General features: G+C 46.1%; 1 protein-coding gene across 4 annotated transcripts in view; it reads left to right on the forward strand.

The window, feature by feature from the left end:
• Positions 1-23,419, forward strand: part of LOC119430955 (SCY1-like protein 2) — a 433,350-nt gene that overhangs the window by 358,142 nt on the left and 51,789 nt on the right. For all 4 annotated transcript variants that reach the window (XM_049657735.1, XM_049657737.1, XM_049657738.1 and 1 more), the window contains 2 exons: positions 5,296-5,511; positions 5,969-6,085. In XM_049657735.1, the coding sequence (XP_049513692.1) occupies positions 5,296-5,511; positions 5,969-6,085 (333 nt within the window). The remainder of the gene's footprint in view (positions 1-5,295; positions 5,512-5,968; positions 6,086-23,419) is intronic.

Here is a 23,419-nt window from a genome sequence, read left to right on the forward strand (position 1 = left end):
TCCTGAAAACTCTTTTTAGAGAGCTCGGTCGAGACATTCCATCGCGGCGACCGCGCTTTTAACGCACCACTTTGTACTTCGGCGGCGAGCCCCTACACCGTCGAGCTGGCAGCGAATTTCAACTAAAGACGGAGAGCCTCCTATGAACCGTCGTGGACTGTAATCGCTCGTGCAGAGCGCGCAGCTCGTACAAGGATATGCGCGGCGCCCCCTGAATAAACGGGGCTCTTTCGATCGCTAATGTGGCTCTTAGAGTTTCGGGGACGACCAAGAACCGAGTCGACTCGACCGCAGTGGCGCGCAGTTTATAACCAAACTTTCGGAACGCATTAGGGAGTTTTCAGAAATAGCGTATACACTCAAGCGACCTATAGCGCACGCAGAAAGCCAGCACTCGCTTGAGTTTTTTTCTTTTTTTTTTTTACTTCTTTTGCGTTACCTATCACATTGGGTTCCACATTTTCTAAAGCTCGCTACATTCTTTGTGACAGCTCCCGGCGTGTCAAAGGACATTTGTTCGTGGCTGGGCAATGTTCATTAAGACGAAAGAATAAAACGTAAATAAACACATTCCTTGGCCAGGAAAAATGCGTCTGCGTACGAAATTGGTTATATTACGGCGATAAAAAAAAACGTGGATAGTAATAAAGGCTGTTATAAATATGGCAATCTGCGTGACACATTCTGGGCTTCGAGATCTGTGCGGTGTTTTTCTTACTAAGATGTTTCCGAGAAATTTCGATTACGTCGTGAGGCACTTAGTTCCTCGAAACTGACGGTCTTGCACGCTGTTTCGCGGTTTTTATTATTAGCACTATTGCTCTCGTTCCTTCAAGCTAGGTGCCGTACATATGGATATTAAATTACCCGCAAGGGGAACGGATGCGCGCTGTTCTTTTACGAAGGCAAGAATTATTACACTCTGAAGCCTGCCTTCGTGCAATTGTGAAATCGTATATAAAACAGGCTTCGGTGCGAATTTGAAGCGACCAATATATCTTGAGGCGAACGTAATTATCACTAATACAGGCTGAACGCCAGGCTCACGAGAAAATTGTCCCTCTTTCTCAAACCACCCTTCGTCCACATCGTTTTTTTACAAAGCTCTGTGACGAACGACCTCTGGTGCTTAAGATCTAGCGTCATGAGACAGCGAGTGTAATGGTGAAAGCGCATGCTTATCTAGGCTGCAGTGTTGACCATAGTAGCGAGCTGGGTGAGTCGGTATTTGGTCATTTTGGAAGAGGCTCGTGAAACGAAGGACAAGAGAAAAAATATTTTTAAAAAAATAGGATATGAAGATGTCGTGTATTGAGACATTGAGATGAATGGATATTGTATTTCTCGAGATATCGACATAAAAACAATATATATCAATATATTGGGATAAGCAGATATCGTATACCAGGATAAACAGATATTCACGTAAATATGACCAGGATATTGCAGTACCACTCGTGAAAAGACTGCGGCAATTTTTTTTATGCAGTCTAACTAAATGTATGTCTTAAGTGACCATTTAAATGAAAAATCTGTTGCGAAGGAGAATCATTGGTGAGATCTCCCTCTATCTTAATAGATTGAAACATAGTTTTTTACTTCCCGAAATTCGGCGGTGACAGTCAAAGTTTCTTATAAAAACTACTAGAGTTCTGTTCGTGCGATCGGTCACGTGGCATGCGAACGATGGTTAGTACAACAATTAGTCTAATCCTCGGGGTTTCTGCTGTATTCATTGGCGTTGTCTTTATTGACCTAAACTTTCATTCTATCTTGTTTTTCCTAAACGCAAGACAGCAAAAAGACTACGCGGACATGCATGATCAATTGGTCTGTAGGATTTAAAGCGCAAAATTTTGCTCAATACAATCATTTCTCTAAGTCGTAAAGTTGTTTGAAGCCAAAAGCACAAAATTTACGCTAATCCATACACTATTATTCATAATTCCTTGATTGCTTATTCTATTATTTCAATAATTAATTACCAATATATATTTTAATAAATAATTATAAAAAGTTGGAATCAGCTAGCGCAAGACAGGGGTAATTGGAGATCGCAGGAAGAGGCCTTCGTCCTACTGTGGACAAAAATATAGGCTAATGATGATGATGATGATGATGATGATGAATATTTAATCAACTTATTCATTCAATCAACTGCTGCTTCGAAGCTTTCACTGTCCGGAATGGTGGCGACGGATGTAGGTAGGCGGTCCCAATCCCGAGATTCAATCCAGCATGGCTGAAACACCATGCTTCTTGAAGCTTTCATAAGACACTAGCGCCATATATCCATCTAGCGGTTTCTAAAGAAAACCCATTCGTGTCCCTATAGCCTCCGAGACATGCGCGCGCCGGCTGGTGTTGCGGACGCGCGCAAATCTCTGAGGCCATAGTGTCCCTGGCTTCGCATGCATACGCCGGACAGTGACACTCCCCACCGAGCCATCGGATGCTCCCTTGTCTCCGAGGCCTGAAGGCTGCATTTCGACAGAGCGTTCCGACAGGAAGCTGCGTCCAAAAAAGAGGCGGTCGCCACCGCTCGATGATGTCGCAGCGCCCTGCAGGGGTCCAGATGCGGGAAAGAGGCCGTGGCCTCGCAGACAGGTCGATGTCGGCGGAACGTGCAAGCGTTCTGCCTTTCGGGCTTTGCCGTTTTTCATTTCTGTGCTTCTTTGTATCCCGAGTGCCCCTACGGAGCAGCCATCCCGTGTCCGCTATCGCGAAAGCAACCTCTCTCATGCGGCGCCGCTGCATTCCCTCCCCTCCCTTCCTGGCCGCGTCGAAGGGCCAGCTGGCGGTCGCTGTGACGCGAGACCTGGGCATCTCTCGACGTCGAGATGAAAGAGCAGCTGGGCGTGTTTCTCGCTTCCTGGTTTATCAGTCTGCGCTCTGAACCGTCGTTTCATTGTTTTCTTGTTGTTTTTATAAAGCGCCTGCATTTCTCCTTCTCCTAGCAAAATGACGTGTGACGCCAATGCGCTCTTTCGGTCTTTCGTTCATACCTTTTTTTTTTTTTTTTAGTTCTTTCCTGCGTCACGTGAGAAAACAATGTGCGCGTGGCTGCAACTGCGATGCGCGTTTGCGTGCATCTCTGAGTGCGTGCGTACGTGTGCGTGAATGCGTTTGCGTGTGTGTGAACATATTTGAAAACTTATCTGAAATCTTCTTGTGCTCCAAAACGTCATAGATATAAGAACATACTTAGAAATTTGTGACGCCACACTCACATTTTAGAGTGGCGGTTTGAACAAGATATGTTAATAATAATGAAAAAAGCTTAAACTTCAATTTCTCCGTTAGTATTCAACATTTCTCCGCCGTAGAGATTAAAGCAAGGTTTCGAAAGAGTATGTCATTAAAATAAATCAATTTGGTGCTTTTGATTAGTATTCATTTAAGGGAGCACATCATGGATTCTTCGTATATCAGAATCACAATGAGAGGTTTATATCCAACGATTCTTTCGTGGTACTTCAAGAGAAAAACTGTTGTCAGTAGCTTAAAATGGCCTGAAGGCCATTAATGACAGCAGGCCAGTCAGCGTCGAGGAAGGAAAAAAACGCACGTGCTTCTGGAAACAAGCCTAAAGTGAGCCTAAAGTATGCCTAAAGTGTATAAAATCATTCAAACGTATTTGGAGTTCCATTTATAAAAGAGTGTGAAATACACAGTAGTACAGAATTTAAAGATATCCTACTTACCAATTCGCGCCACCACCAAACGAACAATAGACGTAGTCAGCTCATGAAAGACGAAATGACGCAACCAGCATCAATGGGATTGTGTCCACCCGCGTCAAATAGAGGTTCATATGAAAGAAACAGAAGAAATCGAAACATTGTCTACCTTTCCTATCGCCACGATAGCGCAGGTCACGTTAACGTGCGCGTCCACAAAACGAGTATTATGTCTGAGATAAATCAAGTCACCACTCACACATTCGATCAGCCAACAATGATGTGGTTGACCATTTAACTAATGCTCGCGGCCTCGCGCTATTGCACATGGGAACACTATTCCGGACCACATTGCATCCATGTCCAATCGCGAAACATTTCATGATTACTTGAATACGCTCTTTGATAACATTGTCTAATGATGTTCCACTGTAATATTTGTACCTTCTATTTTGTTAACTTTTTACTTGATGCTAACTTTTTTCTGTGTTATAGTAACTGTTATCCCCCTTACTCAATGCCCTTCAATGGGCCAGTAGGTTATTGTAAATAAATAAATAAATAAATAAATAAATAAATAAATAAATAAATAAATAAATAAATAAATAAATAAAAAGCCGGCAGAAAAAAGCCCTGTGGGAATCGATGTTATGCGAAGCAGTGTGCGGGGAGCCTACCAAGTTAACGAAATGACCATCAGAGCATTAATGCGTAGGCGGCTGTTTCATGACCTACATGACACGCATCTCATGACATTCATGTCGTGAGTCCTCAGGAGTCCCTTTAGCTACGCTTAACAGACCTTAAGGCGAAAGTCTTAGTCATGCTCATGACTATGACTTCGACCATCAAACTTAAGCCTTTTCCTTCACTTAGTACCACATCCGAACCCATCCCATTGGTTTTTGAGTGTTAGTCTTTTTTCGCTGAGTCATTCTCATTTTTCCTGAGTCGTGGTCATCACTATGACTTTTGCCACAATCATTTGTGTTTCCTTCACTTAGTGCCCACGTCCGAACCCATTTCAGTGGTTTTGGAGTATTATTCTCTTTTCGCTGAGTCAGTGTCATTTTTTCTGAGTCATGCTCATCACTGTGACTTCTACCATCATCCTTTAGTGTTTCCTTCACTTGGTGCTCACGTCTGAACCCATTTCAGCAGTTTTTGAGTGGTCAGCTTTTTTCACGGTGTCATTGTAATGACCTACATGACACGCATGTCATTATATTCATGTCATGACCTATCATTTATGTTCGTCATACACTCTTGTCATACTGTGCCAATTTTGCTACCTACCAAGGTAACGAAACCACCATGAGAGCACAAAGACGTAGGCGGATAGATAGATAGATAGATAGATAGATAGATAGATAGATAGATAGATAGATAGATAGATAGATAGATAGATAGATAGATAGATAGATAGATAGATAGATAGATAGATAGATAGATAGATAGATAGATAGATAGATAGGATAGATAGATAGATAGATAGATAGATAGATAGATAGATAGATAGATAGATAGATAGATAGATAGATACTGGCAAAGTGGCAAATGTTCGTCAAGAGATGCTTCGCATTTAACAAATAAATAAATCAATCAACCAACGCAGAGCCCGGTGAACTGCCAACCATTCACGTCCAAGCTGCCCAAGATGGGCCAGCCGGACCTGGACTACACGGCGCCCGAGATCCAGGCCACGTCGTCCTGTTCGCCGCTCTCGGACATGTTCTCCCTGGGCCTGGTCATCTGCGCCCTGTTCAACAACGGTCACTCCATCATCGAGGGGAACCTCTCCACCACCACGTACAACAAGCAGCTCGAAGTGGTACGTCAGCGCATGCATGCGCGCAGCCTCGTATTATTCTCGGGAGCGTGGTAACTCGCCATCATCACCACCCACCGCAGTGGCCCATGTGACTATGGTTTTATTGCGCTGCTCTCAGCTCGAGATCAGCTCAGTCCTGTTTTCGACTAACATACCTTTCCTAGATTTTTTTTTTTTGTCACTGTGTTAACGTGGGAGCGGCCCACAGTCAGCTCTGCCCTAGGGCAGGGCTTCTCGAGACCTAGTGAATAAAGTTCTTTGTCTGTCTGTCTGTGTGTTAATATGCTGTATAATGTTGCTCCACATGTGCATAGTTTTACTAAAGCGCTCGGGCTGTGTTCTCTCCCTTCACTTTTGTCTGTTTCTAGGGCTAAATTTTCGGCATGAATCAGTACCAACTTGCTCGGTTCACTCTTCTTAACGAAACCGTTGTTGATGCTCTTTCGTGCATGTACAGCTCGAAGGCAGCTTGCACAACCTGCTGGACCGTGTGCCACACCACCTCCAGGAGCCCCTGCAGGGACTGTTGCAGGTGGACCCCAGGCGGAGGCCCAACGCACAAAACTTCTCCATGGTGAGACATGCACTCTCTCTTGTCCTGAATTTGAAACACAAAGACAATCTAAGTCCACCGCATTCAGGAAACTAGATTATCGTCTTCTGAGTGAACAGACAGTATTAGAACAGCGCCCCCACCAATCGTCGGCTCAGAAGGCAGTGAAGGCACTTTTGTGCTTTCTGAGAAGGTCTCGCTTATGCGAGCGCCTTTGAATCTGTAGTGGTTGCTGTGCGTGTACGTCTCTCTACCCCCCCTCTCCCCCTCTTTCTCACACACAGGGGCAATGTCCAAAATTCCTTGGAATGAGAAGTTGGAAGAACATTTTTCAGTGAAACGTACGCCATAGTGAAGACGATGCACATTTCTGATCAATACGTATACCTACGTTAGAGTTCGTTCTAAAGAAGTAGCTTTCACATCTCTTATGAATACACAGCTGACCTTTTTATGTTTTACTCCCGTATTCAGAAACACATTTTAACTTGAAGTCCACGCTTGACTTAATCTGAGTCGTTAAACGACAGGCGTCGTTTAAATCAAGACAAGCACGGGCTTCAACTTAAGATACGTTTTTGAAAACGGTGGTTACTCTAGGAAGTAGTTACCCAGTGATCACTCAGTAGTAGCTACACATATTGTCCCAACGTCCCCAGGATAGCACATGGATCTGGCTGTCAGTGCCACATTGAAATTTCAACGCCGCCATGTTTCGAACACGGCGGTGAATACCTTCACAAAACACGCCCAAAGCTGTGGCCACAATTCGCCGCAGTTTCAACACTATTTGTTTATCTAAGCTGCAAGTAGGCATTCTTTTGCTGCGATGCTGCAGCACGCAAAAATAATTAATATCTTCTTGCCGAAGTGATCGCCTTCTCACAGAGCTTTCAACATTTTAACTGGGATGCTAGAAGACATTCTATTTGAATGAACAATTCCTTGGTAATATGTTAATATCAGGCGTTGTTTCTGTTGTATACATCGCAGAAAGAAACCCGATATGAAATGTACCAATCACGGTGGCTATGGCAAATGGTTGATGAACGCGTAGTCTTAGGATGGAACCTTGGTTAGCCGTTTTGTGGATGTTGGCGGAATGCAGAGAGCTTTCATGTAGTTCTAGATGTATGTTAAGGATACCCCTCTGTGGTTACAATAATTACAGAAGCCTCTCCTACAGCGACAACTATCGTAGCCCGCGGTGTGCGTCTTCACTACGTTAAACACCGATAATCATTATTGATTTTCGAACAAGCACACCGACTCTCGGCGACGTTTACTTGCTCTCGACACTACTACAGAGCGCCATGCGCCAGTGCTGAAAAATCCAATATCAGCCAAATAGTTGCCCCAAGGGACTGTTTGCTTAGTGCGTAATTATCGGAGTATCGATCGCAAGATAGCATGAAAGAATCGCAGCGAAGCGCGAAAGAGTCGCGTTCAGTTTTTCCCGATGTTTCTTTCCAGCCGAACGCAATCGACATGACAACAAGATGCGCAACCACGCGGTCCGTAATTACGGACATTGCTTGCGCCTAATATCGGATTCGGATGCGAAAGAGCAAAACTATTGCGTGCCGTTACTTCACCCGTTTGATAGCGTTTCAGATATGCGTTGATTCGGGAGTTCATTGCGTTTGCCCCCTCCTCAAACAGCATGTTTGTTTCGTAACTATAGCCCCGTGCAAATATTGGTGCTGGACACTCATAGTAAGTTCCGGGAAAAGTTTGATAATATGGCCTGATTGCTAATGACGCATCAGCGAGGCGACAATACAATAGCCCCCCCTCCCCCCTCCCTTGTCCACTTTGTTTTTATTTCCATTTTGCGATAAGTGGCCCTAGATATTATGGTCTGAACTTGTTCAGTATGAACCCGACCAGCCCAGCAACACGCACAACTCAATCACGGCAGCTTAACTTGCAGTCGTCAACCTATATGCGCTCCTAAAATCTTAACTATAGATGTCGTGATAGCGTTGTCTCACGCAAGTCGAACATTTTTTGTCGGTGGTGGTATTTTGTTTTTCCTTTCAAAATCGCATGCGTAAGCGTGCTTGCGTCCCGTGTCCACGTCTCTATGTCCATTGTTTCATCGAGCTGTTTTATTATTCTGAATGTATCCGTGCTAGCCAGACCATGTAATGCAGAGTCGTGGCCCTCGTCTTCGAGTCAACGGATTCATCCCTATAACGGCGGCATAACCACAATACTCTGCGCTTAAAGGTACCCTAAAAAGAAGCACTAAATCAGTCCTGACTGCTGAATTACTCTCTCAAAGTTCCGGTTTCTTTAACACCGCAGTAACAGGTTAATTACTAGAACATCAAACCAAGGTAAGACTTCGTCTTCTATTTTTATGTCCTTGATCTCGTGCCAAAAATCCGTAAGATGGACTTCTTTAAAACTATTTGGGTCCAAATAGAACTCATATCAGATATTAAGCTGATAAGCACAGATGTTTTTATTGCAATGTTATTGAAAAAAACGAACACGGTAAAAAAATTAAAACATAAAATAAACAAAAAAAGAGAAGAAAAAAATCGAAGGCTTGTGGCAAGACGACACTGTGGCAGGCGTTCCGAGTCGTTTGCCCTAAACTCAAGGTCGGGGCTCTTCGTTTACGCATGGCCTTAACATCGCACTCCCGCAACTCGGGGTCCCCGGCTCTTCGCTGACGTTTCGCCTGGGCTTCGGAAGCCCTCACGCAAGAAACGGATGACAAGCTTCGCTTGCCCACATTTTCTTGACAGGGGAAGGGCTGGTGATTTCGTCTCTTTGGGTCCCACGTGTGACAAGGGTAGTTCAAGGGCGCGTTACAGGTCCCCGAGCCCACAGGGGTATGTTCCATTGAGCTTGGACCCTTTCTGAACTATCATCAGGATCGGCCCACATTTCAGCGTGACACTACCTCAACTACCACAGCCGCCGAAACTTGTGAGCCCATAAAGCTTCGCTTAAAAGGAAATGCAAAAACAACTAGCAGGGAAACAAAGATCTATTCAGAGTTCGCAGATAAGAGAAGCTAGTCAGTAGGAGCTAGCGATACACCACGTGTCATTGGTAAATCTCACGCGATGCGGAGATGACCTCGCTCACGGCCAACTCCTCAAAGAGCTTGAGGTATAAGACCGACAGCAAAGCTTTCGCATCACTGAGTCACCTTTAAAGTCACCAACGATGACAGCGTCGATAGTCACTCGCTGGTACGTACCGCGAGTGACAATCGACGCTGTCGTCCTTGGTGCCGTGGCGTCCTGGGACCCTAAACATGACTGATGCGAAAGCTTTGCTTTCGGTCTTACCTCAAACTCGTGACACGATTTAAATTATTTTAAAATTTGAGACATGTCACGTCAGAAATTTTAAAGTACTTCTTTCATATTTGGGCCCTTTTTGCTCAGTCAAAGCTCTCGAAAATTGCCAAGTACAATTATATGCTCTTTCAGACTACATTGTAGTCCATCTTTAACGTTAGAAATTAACTAGGCCAGAGCAGACGCTTTCAAAATACATGACGTCACGGCGAGCTAGCGCGTGAAATTCAAGGTGCTGGCGCCACCGGTCTCTAGTTTTTGCATTCTTTTCGGGGCTCACCACGTCTTTTCTCACAGTAAGAGCAGCAGTATTGGTATATTTTATAGAAGGGTAATTTACTTAATAATACAGCTTAAATATATTTATTTTATCTTTAGTGACCCTTTGACAAGTCCCTTCAGTTAGTACCAGCAAAATAAAACAAGATAAAAAAAAAGAAAAGTGACTCGAGTCTGCGTCCTCTTCACTTCTAGGAAGATTGCCTGCCAGGACAAAGTATGTATCATAGAGAGCGAAAGGCCGCAAATGTGGTGACCCGACTTGAGTGCAGGCCCTGCTATTTGTCGTGCTCCTGGCGCGGTTTCATTAACACAGAGCAGGCTTTACTCAGTGGCCTCGTCGGAGAGGAAGGAAACCGGGGGAAGGAGGCGTGGGGGGAGGGGGAGAGAGGGGCCCCTGTGGTTAGACAGCAGGCCCCACTCTAAATTCTCCGGGGAAATGAGCCCGTACAGTGCACGCAACAAAGCAAGCCCCAGCGCTCGACGTTGATTCACTCCTACACTAAAAGAGCGCAGTATTGCTGAAGCTATTGCCTGTGCAAAAGGATGGCAGTTTGGGTGAATTGGTATTCCGTGACGTCTTCTTGGCAATAATGCAACGCAGAATTAGGGAAGGAAAAATGGGAAAAGACAGGAAGATGCAAGTGGCACGGAGGTGCTTAATTTGTAACCGCTTATTACGTGGTATCTGTTCATTTGACTTCTGTGCTCAGTGAACAACACAAACAAATGCTCCTGGGTATTCTTAATTTTTCCATTTTTTTCTTCACTCGCTCTGAATTGCGCTAATGTTAAGAATAATGCGTACGCAAACTTCATGGCGAAGTAATCAATACAGTGGGAGATTCGCCACTAAATTATCCTTTCGGTGAGTTCTTACAAGCCGTGACTTTCAGGGCAACACGGTCGCCGATAAAGTAGCACGTGCTACGATGTTGCGCGTGATTAAAGCCACGCATGTTCGATTTCTCTTTCGCTGCAGGGTGCATGTATCAGTTAACGCCATGCGGTCATTCAAAGAAGCACGTGTCATTTCTGCAAAATGTTCCGCTTATTTAGTAAAAACCATGTAGAATTGTTTATGTGAAAGGGTTACTCCAGATGACGTCATTTGATATGACTGAAGGGCTTTCTAGGGCCAGAAGCCCTCGATGACCGAAACGAGACACAAGATTCTTGGATAGACAAAGGGCGATGTGCTTGAGAGCCAAGAACAACGCATCTAACCAAACGCTTCATAAACGAAAAAAAAATTGTTATCTAAAGTGTGCGGTTTGACGTTTTGAAAATTCGCAGCAGGTTATAAGGGAGGTGGTAGTGCAGGGCACCAGGAAATATTGGAGCACGTGCCCTTTAAACATAAGTAGAGCTTTTTTTTTTATTTCGCCCCTCATCGATATGTGGCTTCCACGGCCGGGACCCGAACCCAGGACCTTCAGCTGAGCAACACGACGCCATAGCCATTGAGCCATCATGGCGGGTAACCAAAGAAGTTACAACCAACGCTCGATGCTTCCATGTATAATTTGAGGCCCAAACTGCAAAATCTTTCCGTTCGTAAGCGCTGCTTGCTATTTGCTGGCCGACTTTGGTAATAATATGACCCGCATAATGATTGGCTGGAATTTTCTCTTAAGAGCAATTCTAAAGCCAAAGATTTTTGTGAATATGGGAACCTCCCGTAGCGGGTATAAGTCATTCACAGAGGCAAACCAATCAGTGAACCCACCAACCAACACACCAACCAACCAACCAATCGGGCTACTGCCGTACTTCCTGGTGCCTTTCTTTTCTTCGCGGACGCGAAAGAAAAACACTGCCTGTTTCAACAACGGTCATAGCTGATACGAATTTTAGATTAAGCGATGCCGTGCAGTATGACAGCCAGGCTTGGTACAGATACGGTGACATCTCGCGTAAACATTGCAGGCGCGAGCAAAGAGATACAGAGAGGCAGGAAACAACAACAACGACTGCAGGCGAAGTGCGACAACAAAGGCGTGTGCCGGGCGACGTCAGCAGAAAGTGACGCGAAGAAAATCACAAAGAAAGGACGCCCGTGCAAAAGAGAACGCGGCCGTGGCTTGCGTGGCGTTCGCGCTATATAACGAGCAGTCAGTCGTCACGCCACGCTATAACAAAATCATTAAGAGCATCGCGTCCTTTAATGAGCGCGGCACGCTTCCGACGTCGTCATCACCGTCGCGCACAAGAGCACGCCTCGCGAAGCGGGCATTCAATAATTCATCCCCGGCACGGGCTCGACGCGTCGGGGCCCTGGCACGCTGGCTCGGGTGCGTCGTCGTCGCGAGGGCGCGGGCGACGCCGAAAACCGCGGCTGCGTGAAACGGGTCCGGTGGGCGGCTGGCGCATTCAGACGAATTTGTGTCGGCGCTCCTGTGTGTAAATAGAGAACAGAGGCGACAGGAACCCCCACACTGCCATCATGCACCAATTGGCCCAGCAAACCACACTACTAAAGAGAATAGATAGTTTCAGCGCGTCCGGTATTCTGGTATCGTTTGCGGATTTCCGGGTTAGCCGTAGCGTAAGCGTGAGTGGCCGAATTGGTGACGCCACCTGTTGCCGTAGAGCTCAACCAGACAAACACACAACTATTACTGCAGTAACCAAGTGTGTTCTATTTCGAGGCTGGTGCAAACTTTCGGCAGCTGCGTCAATGTGAACACGTTGCCTTTTTAAATGCTTTTTATTGCGACAGCAATTATTTGGACACTCCAGGCGTATTTCTGCCGTTGGCGTGATGTTCCGTGTAAAGTACAAGGGCGATAACATCGTCGCCGCGCGCCTTATGCTGCACGTGCGAGTGAAAGCTTGCGAGGGTGAGCCGACGATGGTGGCTCCCCTCCGGCGGCTGCTGTGTATTGAGCGGCCGCGTGCGGCCGCGCGGGCCCTATCTTGAACGCGATCTGCGATGGGAACAGAGTGCGCAGAGTGCTGATAGCTTCGAGTGGGCTGTGTGTTTGCTGCTTAGTTCACGTTGAAGCGAGAGGCAGCACGAAGGTCAATTCGCTCCCTGCTGCGGCCGCGCTTCCTCACTCCAGCGTTTCGACAGTGAGTGTGCGCGATCATCGAGTGAGATGTGTTCATGTTTGCATGTGCGCGCGGTGACACGATGCGTGTTAATTTAGTTACATGTTTGCATGTTTACTCAGCCGATAAAACTACAATCCTTACTTCGTACAGCTGTATACTAATTTGCGATCGCTATCGATGCTTCGCCGTCTGGACGAAACTGCGACTTTTTTTTTTTACAAGAACACTAAAGAAACACGAAAACGTGTTTTCGAGGCATTGTAGTTTGACGAAGCGTCACAAGTTGTGGCTATCAGCGTCCGCTAACCTTGTTAGGGACACTGATCGGGATACTAGATGGATGGGGAGACTGGACAAGGAGACCACAAGCTCCCTGTCCAGCTGTCGGTTTAGACTTCTCTGGCCTCCGTGAAGGCCTCGGGTTGAGGGATAGCAGAGAATAAGTAAGCATGCCCGCAATTATTCTTCCTGCGCTTTTACGTGCCAAAACCAGTTCTGATTAAGAAGCACGCCGTAGTGGAGGGCTCCGGATTAATTTTGACCGCCTGGGGTTGTTTAATGTGCACTACAACGCAAGCACACGGGCGTTTTCACATTTCGCCTCCACCGAAAGGCGGCCGCCGCGGCCGGGATTCGATCCCGCCACCTAGTGCTCAGCAAGACAACGCCTTAGCTGACTGAGTCACTGCGGCGGGTAAACATGCCCGCAATAGAGATTAGTAAAAGACGATTGGAGATCTTGTGACAGAAAAGTAGGGAGACCACAAACAACGGAGGCCTACAAAAACAAAGTTCCCAATAGTGGTTGAGAAAGTGTAATGCAAGGAATTATTTTTGTGTATGTTTTTTTTTCTTTTAAATGTAAATAGAACATTAGGCAAAATATGAGCAAGAGCTTGGTGGCGCAGCCCACCACAATATTTCAAAGCGGATGCTCAGAGCACGCTCAGGTAAATGCCATTGCGTATACCAGGATACGGGACAGGCTAAAACTCTCTTATTTTAACTTGTTTTGTAAACGTAGTAGCCTTCACAGAAAACCGGGATACCGGAGACGTGAGATGCATCAACAACGCTGGCAGCGACATCTTTTGATGCTTAGTCGAACCACAACGCATTAGACACGTTTTCGTGTACATGAGCTTTCTTTTCTAAGAAAACTGAAATAAAAAGATCAAGAAGGCTGCATTGTAATTATTACGTCACTGCCGACACTTTACACCAGCATGTGAGCAGAATACGGTTTAGTGGAACATTAGGCATGTGTCTTCTCTGGTTAAACTCTTCACCATCAATCCGGCCACTCACGTTTAAGTTTCCCGTAATCCGCTTTTCCGGCAGGGGCAATACGTTTACGGACAAGCTAGAACTTCCCAACACGTGACTCATTGGGCACATTAGCAAGTTCTAGCTTGTCCATAGGATTGGTATACTTATACCATCCATACTTATACTAAGCCTCACGCCAACTCTTGACACAATTGAACGCATACGCAAGTATAAAGGGAGCTAAGTAGAGTGCGCCACAGCGAAATCTAGACTCCGCGTACATCACTTCAAGACGCTCCCGATCGAATGCGCCTACTAATTGCCCGGCGCGCTCGTCTCGCTTGCCTTGCTACCCTCTTTCCCTCTTTCAGTCCTCCTCTCCCTCCTTTCCTCCTTCCCCAATCTATCTACCTTTCAACCCAAGAAACGAGCGTACGCGCTTTCACGCAAGCGTGCAAAGCGGCACCGACCGATGCGCCGGCAAAGCCGACACCGCATTCTCAATGAGTGCGTGTGTGTTCAAAGGATGGGATGCGGAGGGTGAAAGAATGTGCGGATGGGGAAGCGACGCTTTTCGTCGCCACACGGAGCGATCACGTTCACAGGTGCGTGCCGTAAGATGGGCGGTCGCAGTCGTTTGGCCACGCACTTCGGCAGAGGAGGGTACGATGATTGCGACGACCGTGATACAGATTTCAATTCCCCTCCCTCTCCCCACACACACACTCTTCCTAACACAGCAATGAGGAGAGGAGGAGGCCGACGGAGGGGAGAACAAGGGGGCGGAAGCTCGGGCACCGGGGATCAGAGCGTCGGCCCCCGATTTATGCAACGATGCGTCGTTCAATTACGCCTCGAGCGACGCCGGAGAGAGACTGGCTCCACTTCCGTGGAAGGCTTGGCTTGGCTCGTTCGTGCCGTGCCACTGTCACATTCTGCCTCACGTTATGGAGAGCTTCGGGGTGGCTTTGCCTAACTACCGGTGGCTGCTCTAGGAGGTTTCGTCCGGGATTGCGTGTGCCCTGGGGAGTTTATGAAAGCGAAACCTCGTAATTCGGGCGCCACTACGGGGGGAAATTCCCCTCGTGCGGCATTATGGCCCTGTTCTGATCGTACAGATCGATTGAAAGTTGGGGATAGTTGATGGTACAGATGGATTGAAAGTTGGGGCTAATCTGGTAGTACTCTCGCTTGCCGGTTGAAGTGGTAAACGGCGTTCGAACGAGTGGAGGGAAGCCTCAGCCCGACGCCAGCATTTCTATACGTGACGGACTTGTCATTTTGATGAATCGTTTTTATTCCACCATCCTGTATGAATTATTAAGGCCTGAGATGAAACCAGCAGGCCCAAGACTGGTGTAATAGGAGGTTACTGGCAGACGCCTTCGTCCTGCAGTGGACGTAAACAGCATTATGATGATGATGGTGCTGGCGGTGGTGATAATGATGACAATAATAATTATGTTGATAATGATGCGATTTTTAATCACGATAATTTTTTTTCGGTATCACGAACTCTGGATGGGTACAGGTAGTATCCATCTGGCTTGAAAGGGACTGCACCCTTGTGAAGACCAGCAAACCAGGCGAGGGCAAAATACAGCACATGAGCGAAACAAAACTTATGTAAGAGCTTTCAGAGGTGGAGTGTTACCTAGAACGCAAAACATCGCAATTTCTGCGACACTCTGACACTCCCTAGCGTTCCGTAATGACATTATACGTCGTACGCAAAATTTAGGTCCACTCTTCGCTTGTTCGGCCACTGTCGAACATGTCAACTGAAAAAAAAAAGAGCTTCTTATGAAGCCTGTCTTGTCTATATGTAACGTAGCGATGACTTGTACATAAATGAAGCGGAACGAAGCGAGAACTGCTGCTTGTTATGTGCAAACAAGTGTCTGTACAACGAAGAATCTGTCTCACTCAGTGGAATAAGTGTCTTTTACTAGAACATTCTACATCACATGCGGGCGACGGCATTAGCCACCAATATGATTCGTCCGGGGTGGAATTCAAAACGCTTCTCGGCTGGTAAATGCTTTTTGCCATCGGCTGGCTGACTTCGCCAATACTAAGTTCGACTCGTATGACGTCTTCTTTTTTCTGGGATTTTACGTGACAAAACCAGTTCTGATTATGAGTCACGCCGTAGTGGAGGGCTCCGGATTAATTTTGGCCACCTGAGGTTCTTTAACGTGCACTAAAACGCAAGCACACGGGCGTTTTTGCATTTCGCCTCCATCGAAATGCGGCCGCCGCGGCCGGGATTCGATCCCGCGATCTCGTGCTCAGCAGCGCAACGCCTTAGCTAACTGAGTCATCACGGCGGGTCATGTATGACGTCATCATGTATGACGATTTGCTGACATCTCCTGTGGTGGACAGTTCTACTGTAAGACCTGTTTTAGGATTACAGGCTCGGCTTTGGAATCCCGGCCGTGGCGGCCGCATTTAAATGGAGGCGAAATGCAAAAACGCCCGTATTCTTGCGTTGTAGGGCACGTTAAAGAACCCCAGGTGGTCAAAATTAATCCGGAGTCCTCCACTACGGCGTGTCTCATAATCAGAACTGGTTTTGGCACGTAAAATCCCAGAAAGAAGGAATTACGGGCTATATATAGTACTGCCCGCGTTTATGTGAGGAAGTGAAGAGGCTTCTGACAGCATGCGAAGACGACGTCACACATGGAACAGTTAATCTTCGCGGATGAACCGCCTGCAGTGAGCAAGGGTGTGTAACGCACTCAACAAGTATTCCTGCGAGAGACTGGATTGATGGACTAGTGGTGTACCCATCGTGACAAGGAAGGACACGTTCAGACCCAGCAAACAGTTGTCGGCCAAGTCGGCCAGACTAACCACGCCTATAACAACAACATTACCACCATCATAACCATCACTGTAATCATAACGACGCACTCTATAACAGAATTACGGATAACGTGTGGGATTAGGGATGACGGAAAACGGTTAACGGATAATTGTGGACAACATTGAGTGGGAGAGTAAGGAAAGGAAAGGCGAGCAGGTTGACCAGGTTGCACCTGGTTTGCTGCCACACACTGTGGAGTGGATAGCGGGCAGAAAAGTTGACGCAGCAAAGAAAGGTGATAACAAGTTATGCGTTCACCGCGTAATCAAAGGTGGTCGCAGAACGCTAACGCCTTTCAAAAAAAAAAAGAAAAAAAAAAGAACGGCAGTTTCTTCCATAGGGCGAAGCATTGACAAGCATAGAGAGGTTTAGGATTGCGCTTAGACTCCACGGCCGGTGTTTTAAAAAACGTTACCAAAACCGGACTAGTAACATTGGCTCTGATTATACGCGGTTTGCGACATGTTGACGCGACGGAGCACACAAGACAACACTTGCTGGCTTATAGGTGGAACATTCCGTCGAGAACATTCCTAGAAGTGTTTATTTATGAAAGAGCCGCCGTTTGGCGGCGATAGGCGGGTTACAAGCCACCGGTTATGGTTGCCAGAGTTGTTAGCGTTATGCCGGCGCTAGCTATTTGTGGAACCAGGTTGCGGAGGGACATGATTACTTAACCCCAACGCGAAGACGCCGTACAGTCTGGCTGCGCAGGCATGTCCTTTGCTTCCGACAGTAGTGAGGTAATAATGTGCCGCAGTTATTATCTCGGTCACTCGAACCTAAATATACGTGACTCGGATGTCCGGGAAAGGAGCGAAAGGGAGAGATATTGGCAAAGCTTATTATGGAAGACACCACAGGTACGCTGATGTTAACAGCAAGGGACCAGAAGAGCAGCTTTGAGCAAGACACACCGGTAACAGGAAGCAAAGAGAGAGAGAGAGAGAAAGAAGAGGAAAGATATTCGCATTATATCGATCTATTGGTTTATTTACCTTGCGCATCACATATCCATCGTCTCTTAACGTTATGTTAGCGTGTTGATGTTGATTCCTTCACACTTGGCAAAAAAAAACAATAGAGCGGTTTGCGTAACATTATAAAGTTAAATGACTGGATACAGTGATCAATATATGAAGAAAATTTGTAAAATAACATAAATGATGTGGAAATATAACGATGTTACAAAGGACCAATACTGAGGAGGTCACAGCTATCATGCAACAACTTTAAAAAAAGAAAAGAAGGCGCGCTATACAAATAAACTCAATTCTATGCTACGGAAGCCTGAAAGGACGTCCAACACTCCTTCTATCGCTCATAGTTAGAGTTCTATTATTTATAACTACATTTATAATTACCACACTAAATCAGATATGTCAACAGTAATATTTTATAACACATACTAAAACATCTGTTTGAATTATTTACAATATTATCCTTTTTTATTCAGCGTTTACACCCGCCGGGGTGGCTCAGTCAGCTAAGGCGTTGCGCTGCTGAGCACGAGATCGCGGGATCGAATCCCGGCCGCGGCGGCCGCATTTCGATGGAGGCGAAATGCAAAAACGCCCGTGTGCTTGCGTTGTAGTGCACGTTAAAGAACCCCAGGTGGTCAAAATTAATCCGGAGCCCTCCACTACGGCGTGCCTCATAATCAGAACTGGTTTTGGCACGTAAAACCCCAGAAAGAAGAAGAAGAAGATTCAGCGTTTACAAATATGCCGCGTTTAAAAGAATAGAAAGCAACTGGCCGTGCCGGCACTTCTCTTTTCCCTAACTACATTATTCATAGTAGGTCAATGAGTCATGCCCATTTCAACGAACCTTTACCATCATCACCATCATCATCATCATCATCATCACCATCATCGTCATCAACATAGCGAGACGAAGAGTTCCGCACAGGTATTCCGCCTATAGTTCTTTCTCTTTGAAGAAATGTCGATTTGCATCGTAATCGTGGAATACCGCAAAGACATTTTCTAAGCCCAACATGCAGGAACTAATTCATGACACCGGAAGGAGCCGCAGCATAGTTTGAAGAATAGAGCTTCTTATAAAAATGTATAGAGGGTATAGAGCTCGACTGTCATGGGAATGACGGTTATCGCATGGATTTGTCTCATCTTCACGCTTGCGGCTTCAAATGGGCTTGTGACGTTTTCTGGTTTCTTTATTAAATATTATTATTTTCTTTTACGCTTTATCTTCATAAATTTCCAAGCGCTCATAATTTTCTTAAACACAGCGGCACTGCAATTAGTCTCTGCGCGGAGGCGTAAACATTCGGTATTTATGCATTTACAACGCAATCAACTTTCTTAAAAGACACTTATCTGCCAAGCCACCGAGCCGTTTGAAGTCAGAACAATGAAGTTTAGGCAAAACTCATGTACTGTCCACCGTTTCCACCCTGGCTGATACGCCCCTGTTGGAACTTCCTGTTGACACTGGTGCCAGAGGGCGTATTCCAATTCTGGGCAGCATGGAACGTGGATGAAAATAAATGGGCGGCTGAGTGCACATGTATCTGTACCTGAAAAACGGGGACACGGAATGGAGGAACAGGTCAAGAAAGTTGTCAACCAAATGCAGGATAATTCAAACTGTAAATAGACAATCATGGAGTCATCAGAAAGAAAGTGAGAGAAATAGAGACACCGAATTGGATTCAAAGAATAGAAGCCAAAAAGACCATGAAGAGTTATAAGAATGCGAAGAAAGAAATTGAAGGGAAAATGCCTACTATAACACAAATGGCAGTGCCTTGCTATTTGAGGCTCGAGCTGGTTACCTAATGATGAAATTATACCGGAGCAAATATTCACAACAAGATGGGGCACGTATCTGCTGCAGCAAAAGTTCTGAAAAAAATTAAAATTAAGTTATGGGGTTTTACCGTGCCAAAACCACGATCTCACTATGAGGCACGCCGTAGTGGGGGACTCCTGAAATTTGGACCACCTGGGGTTCTTGAACGTGCACCTAAATATGAGTACACGGGTGTTTTCGCACTTCGACCCCATCGAAATGCGGCCGCCGTGGCCGGGATTCGATCCCGCGACCTTCGTGCCCAGCAGCCCAAAGCAAAAGTTCTGAGAGCACTCAGCACATCCTAATGGAATGCGAAGGGATTCGCCCAGTGAGACCCGTTGGTAACGTAAGCCTTCCATAAGCGCTCGGATTTGAAGTGAACGGAAGCATCAACCAGTCAGCAGTCAAGTTAAGCAAGAGACGTTTAGAGCATTGGTGGAAAAAAAAAAACTATCAGGCAAGAGATTGATACGGCCGGATCCGTTACAGGCAAACGTAGCGGTACAAGATAGATAGAAAAAAAAAGTGAGGAAGAGGAAAGGGAGTAAGGGGATGTATACAAAAATGATAGAATTAAAAGCATCCGTAGCACACCTGATTAACTATAAAGCAGGCTAGGTGACGATTTGTCACCACCCAGCTTTCAAAGGGGATGTCAGTAAATTATCATCATCAGCATTGAAGACAGCTCTGCTTTGACTGCTAAGACGACAGCTTTAAGCTCAAGCAATTGAACTGATCCACCTCGCATCGACAAGAAAATGCCAACAAAATAAAAAGAATGTTGCTGTATTTTAACACTTTTTGTGTGCGCAGCTCTGAAAAGCACAACCAAGCTTATATTAAATATTTTATTTATAAATACTGCAGTCTCATTACGAGACACTGCAGAGGTAAGTTTGATAATGAGTTGCATAGGCAATGTCTTATACATGAAACAGCATGCATATAAGAATGTATACAGGGCATGGAACTGTATATGCATATACAAGGAACAGAAGGGCGTTCCATACGCGGTAGGTTGTAAGAAAGCTTGTAACAAATCATATACCAAGAATTTATACCTACGATCACACAAGCTTCAGAACTAATGTGATATATGATGAGCGGTTTCTTTCGCACGTTGCATAGGAAGCACGTGCCAAATTATGCCGTCAGGACCATTCCAGAGTAGTACCGGCAATGGGGAAAAAGGAAAACTGAGAAATATCCAAGTGTGATTGGAATGGAACAAGCTTAAGGTGATGAGTGTGCCGAGTTGCATGGGTGGGGCAATGCAGGGTTGAAACTGGTACCGTAATGACCGGTGATCCGTGAACCAGTCATATGCAAGGTGACAAGGCACTCCTACGTGCGTCTGTGTACAAGTGTGTCTAGTGATAAGTCACGGACATGGGATGATTAGGCGCGTAGGAAGGCTTGCCTATGTTTTCTAGCGTGCAGAACGACCGTCCCGATAAATTTCCAAGCATTCGGCCCAGCCACCATCTTGTTTGAACAGTAATCTTACTAAACTTACTAAACTTAATAATAGCACTCATTGTTTTTGTATTCGATGCTGTTTCTGTGAAACTACTTTTTTTTCTTCTTTTTTGCCGCTTTGTCAGAATTGGAACGATCGACACTTAAAATGGCTGCTGTCCTCTTATGTCTATTTAGCCATCTACGTCGAATATTAGAAGGCAGCCAGAGTCCATTCTACTAATGTTTGTAGAAAACTCTGGTTTCAACTGAGTGCATGCGTCTGCTGTTTCCCGAGCCAGGATGCTGGTCCTCGTGGGACCGGACGCGGTCCATCTCCGAGGTTGGTCTCCATATACAAGGGCCGAGACTCCGAGAGTCGCGGTGTTGGTCGACCAAGGCAGACGAGCGCTGTCCGGCACTCATTAGCGCTAGCGGTCGCTCTCCCGGGACAAGGCATTAGTGCTGCCCGGAAAAACGCCCGACAATCCAAACAGCCACCGTATCTGCGTGCGCTTGCTTTTGATGCGTCTGCGTTTGTGCCTGTGTAACATCCCTTTGAGTTATTTGGTCCTCATGTGCAGAGTGATTTCGTTCCGTGAAGTTGGCCGCCTAGCTCTCGACATTCTTTCTTTTTGCTTTCTTGTTCTATTTTGCACACTTAGTTGTTGGGTCATCTGAATTTTGGGTGCGCAAAGCTGAATGTCTAACCATAGCACCTATTCATGAGTCACAGAAGAGCCAGCGTCGTATCTGCGCATCAACATTTCCTCTTTTTTTTTTATTAATACGGTGATAAAAAAAAGTTAGTAGATCCAGAGCAATGTTGGAGTCCAATGACACGAAGCTTGTTTCATTTAGCAAGGGTATGCACAGGAAGCTTCGTTACAGAGAAGCGTAATTGTATATATGAGAGCTTGTAGCGTGTGGTTTCTGGCCAGTTTCTCAGGACCAATAAAAGTTCTTGTCACTGTCACTGTATCGTGCGGTGCCGTTCTCTAATACGTAAAAAAAATTGTTGCCGCTGACCTTGAGTGTGAATTTTCACTTTTGATTTATTTCTTTCTAGGGGGCAAAACTGTATCTTCCTAAGGAGTTCCCGTAGTCAGTACTAAATTGGGGATCTCCAATCATGTATAAATATAAAGTGCAAATTTAAATGAGCGGCAAAAAATACAACGAACAAATCGTTTAAAGTTAATGCTTAGAAAACGTGTGTAAGGATACGTGCGCGCCTGTTACTAAGGGATGTTGGGGCGTGGTCTGCTTCGTGTGACACTGTGGACGGCTTCAAGGTTATATTATCCTCCTGCAGCCCTCCTACATACCCGGACTTCCGGCATTTTCTAGGCTTGAATGGTGACTCGAATCATAGACTAGACGGTTGGAACGGGTATTAAGCCGAAAACACTGAACGGGTTGTAACTAGTTTTTGAAAGCTTTCATCATAGAGAAGAAAGGGCAGAAAACGGCTATGCTGAGAATCACCTCCCCAAGTTGAGAGTCTGCACATGGGACATAACTGAATTTGTGCATCAACCCGTGCGGGAACGCCAAGGGCTAAGGAAATTCCGGGAAATGTACTAGCCTAATTAGGTGACGTCATTCGAGGACTGGGCCCGGTCGCGAGCTAACGTCAACGAGACAACTTAACACACTATGGGGTTCAGCATGTAAAGCTTCCAGAATGAGTCACTCTTAGTCCGTTCTCTTTAATCACCTCCCCAGAGGCTCCTGTAGCCATCATTTAAATACATCATCATCGCGATCTATAGGCCTATGCCTAAAATAGTGGAGAAACCGTGGGGTAATGCTTTCCCAGCCCTCCGCGGAAGTCGTTCTCCGGCCATCTGACGTCGGTGAACGTGTGGGTTTGCAAATACGGTACGCCCGCACACATGCACACACCACACACGTACACACTCATGCATATGCATGACCAACATACATACGCATACACATACACATACACACACGCATGCTCCAGTGGCCAGTCTCCATGGACGGAGAATCGATGGTCCTCGGCATCGCGCGTTGGGTATCCCAAACTATACCGCGCGGAGGCTGTTGTTTGGGTCCCTTGGAGACGGCACGCCACCCGGTGGAAAGTCACGGACGCGCCGTTATCCCGGAGTTTTCGCACGGTTCCGCTATAGGCTCAACGGCCGAGTCAGTTTCTAATCGAAGCTCGCGTGTGGATGCGAGCGGGAAGGTGGGCGTGGACAGATCCCGATGCTTGCTTGAGTTACGCTCGCTGCGTTAGATGGTGTC

Source organism: Dermacentor silvarum, chromosome 10 (assembly GCF_013339745.2).
Source record: "Dermacentor silvarum isolate Dsil-2018 chromosome 10, BIME_Dsil_1.4, whole genome shotgun sequence".
Classification (NCBI taxonomy): Eukaryota; Metazoa; Arthropoda; class Arachnida; order Ixodida; family Ixodidae; genus Dermacentor; species Dermacentor silvarum.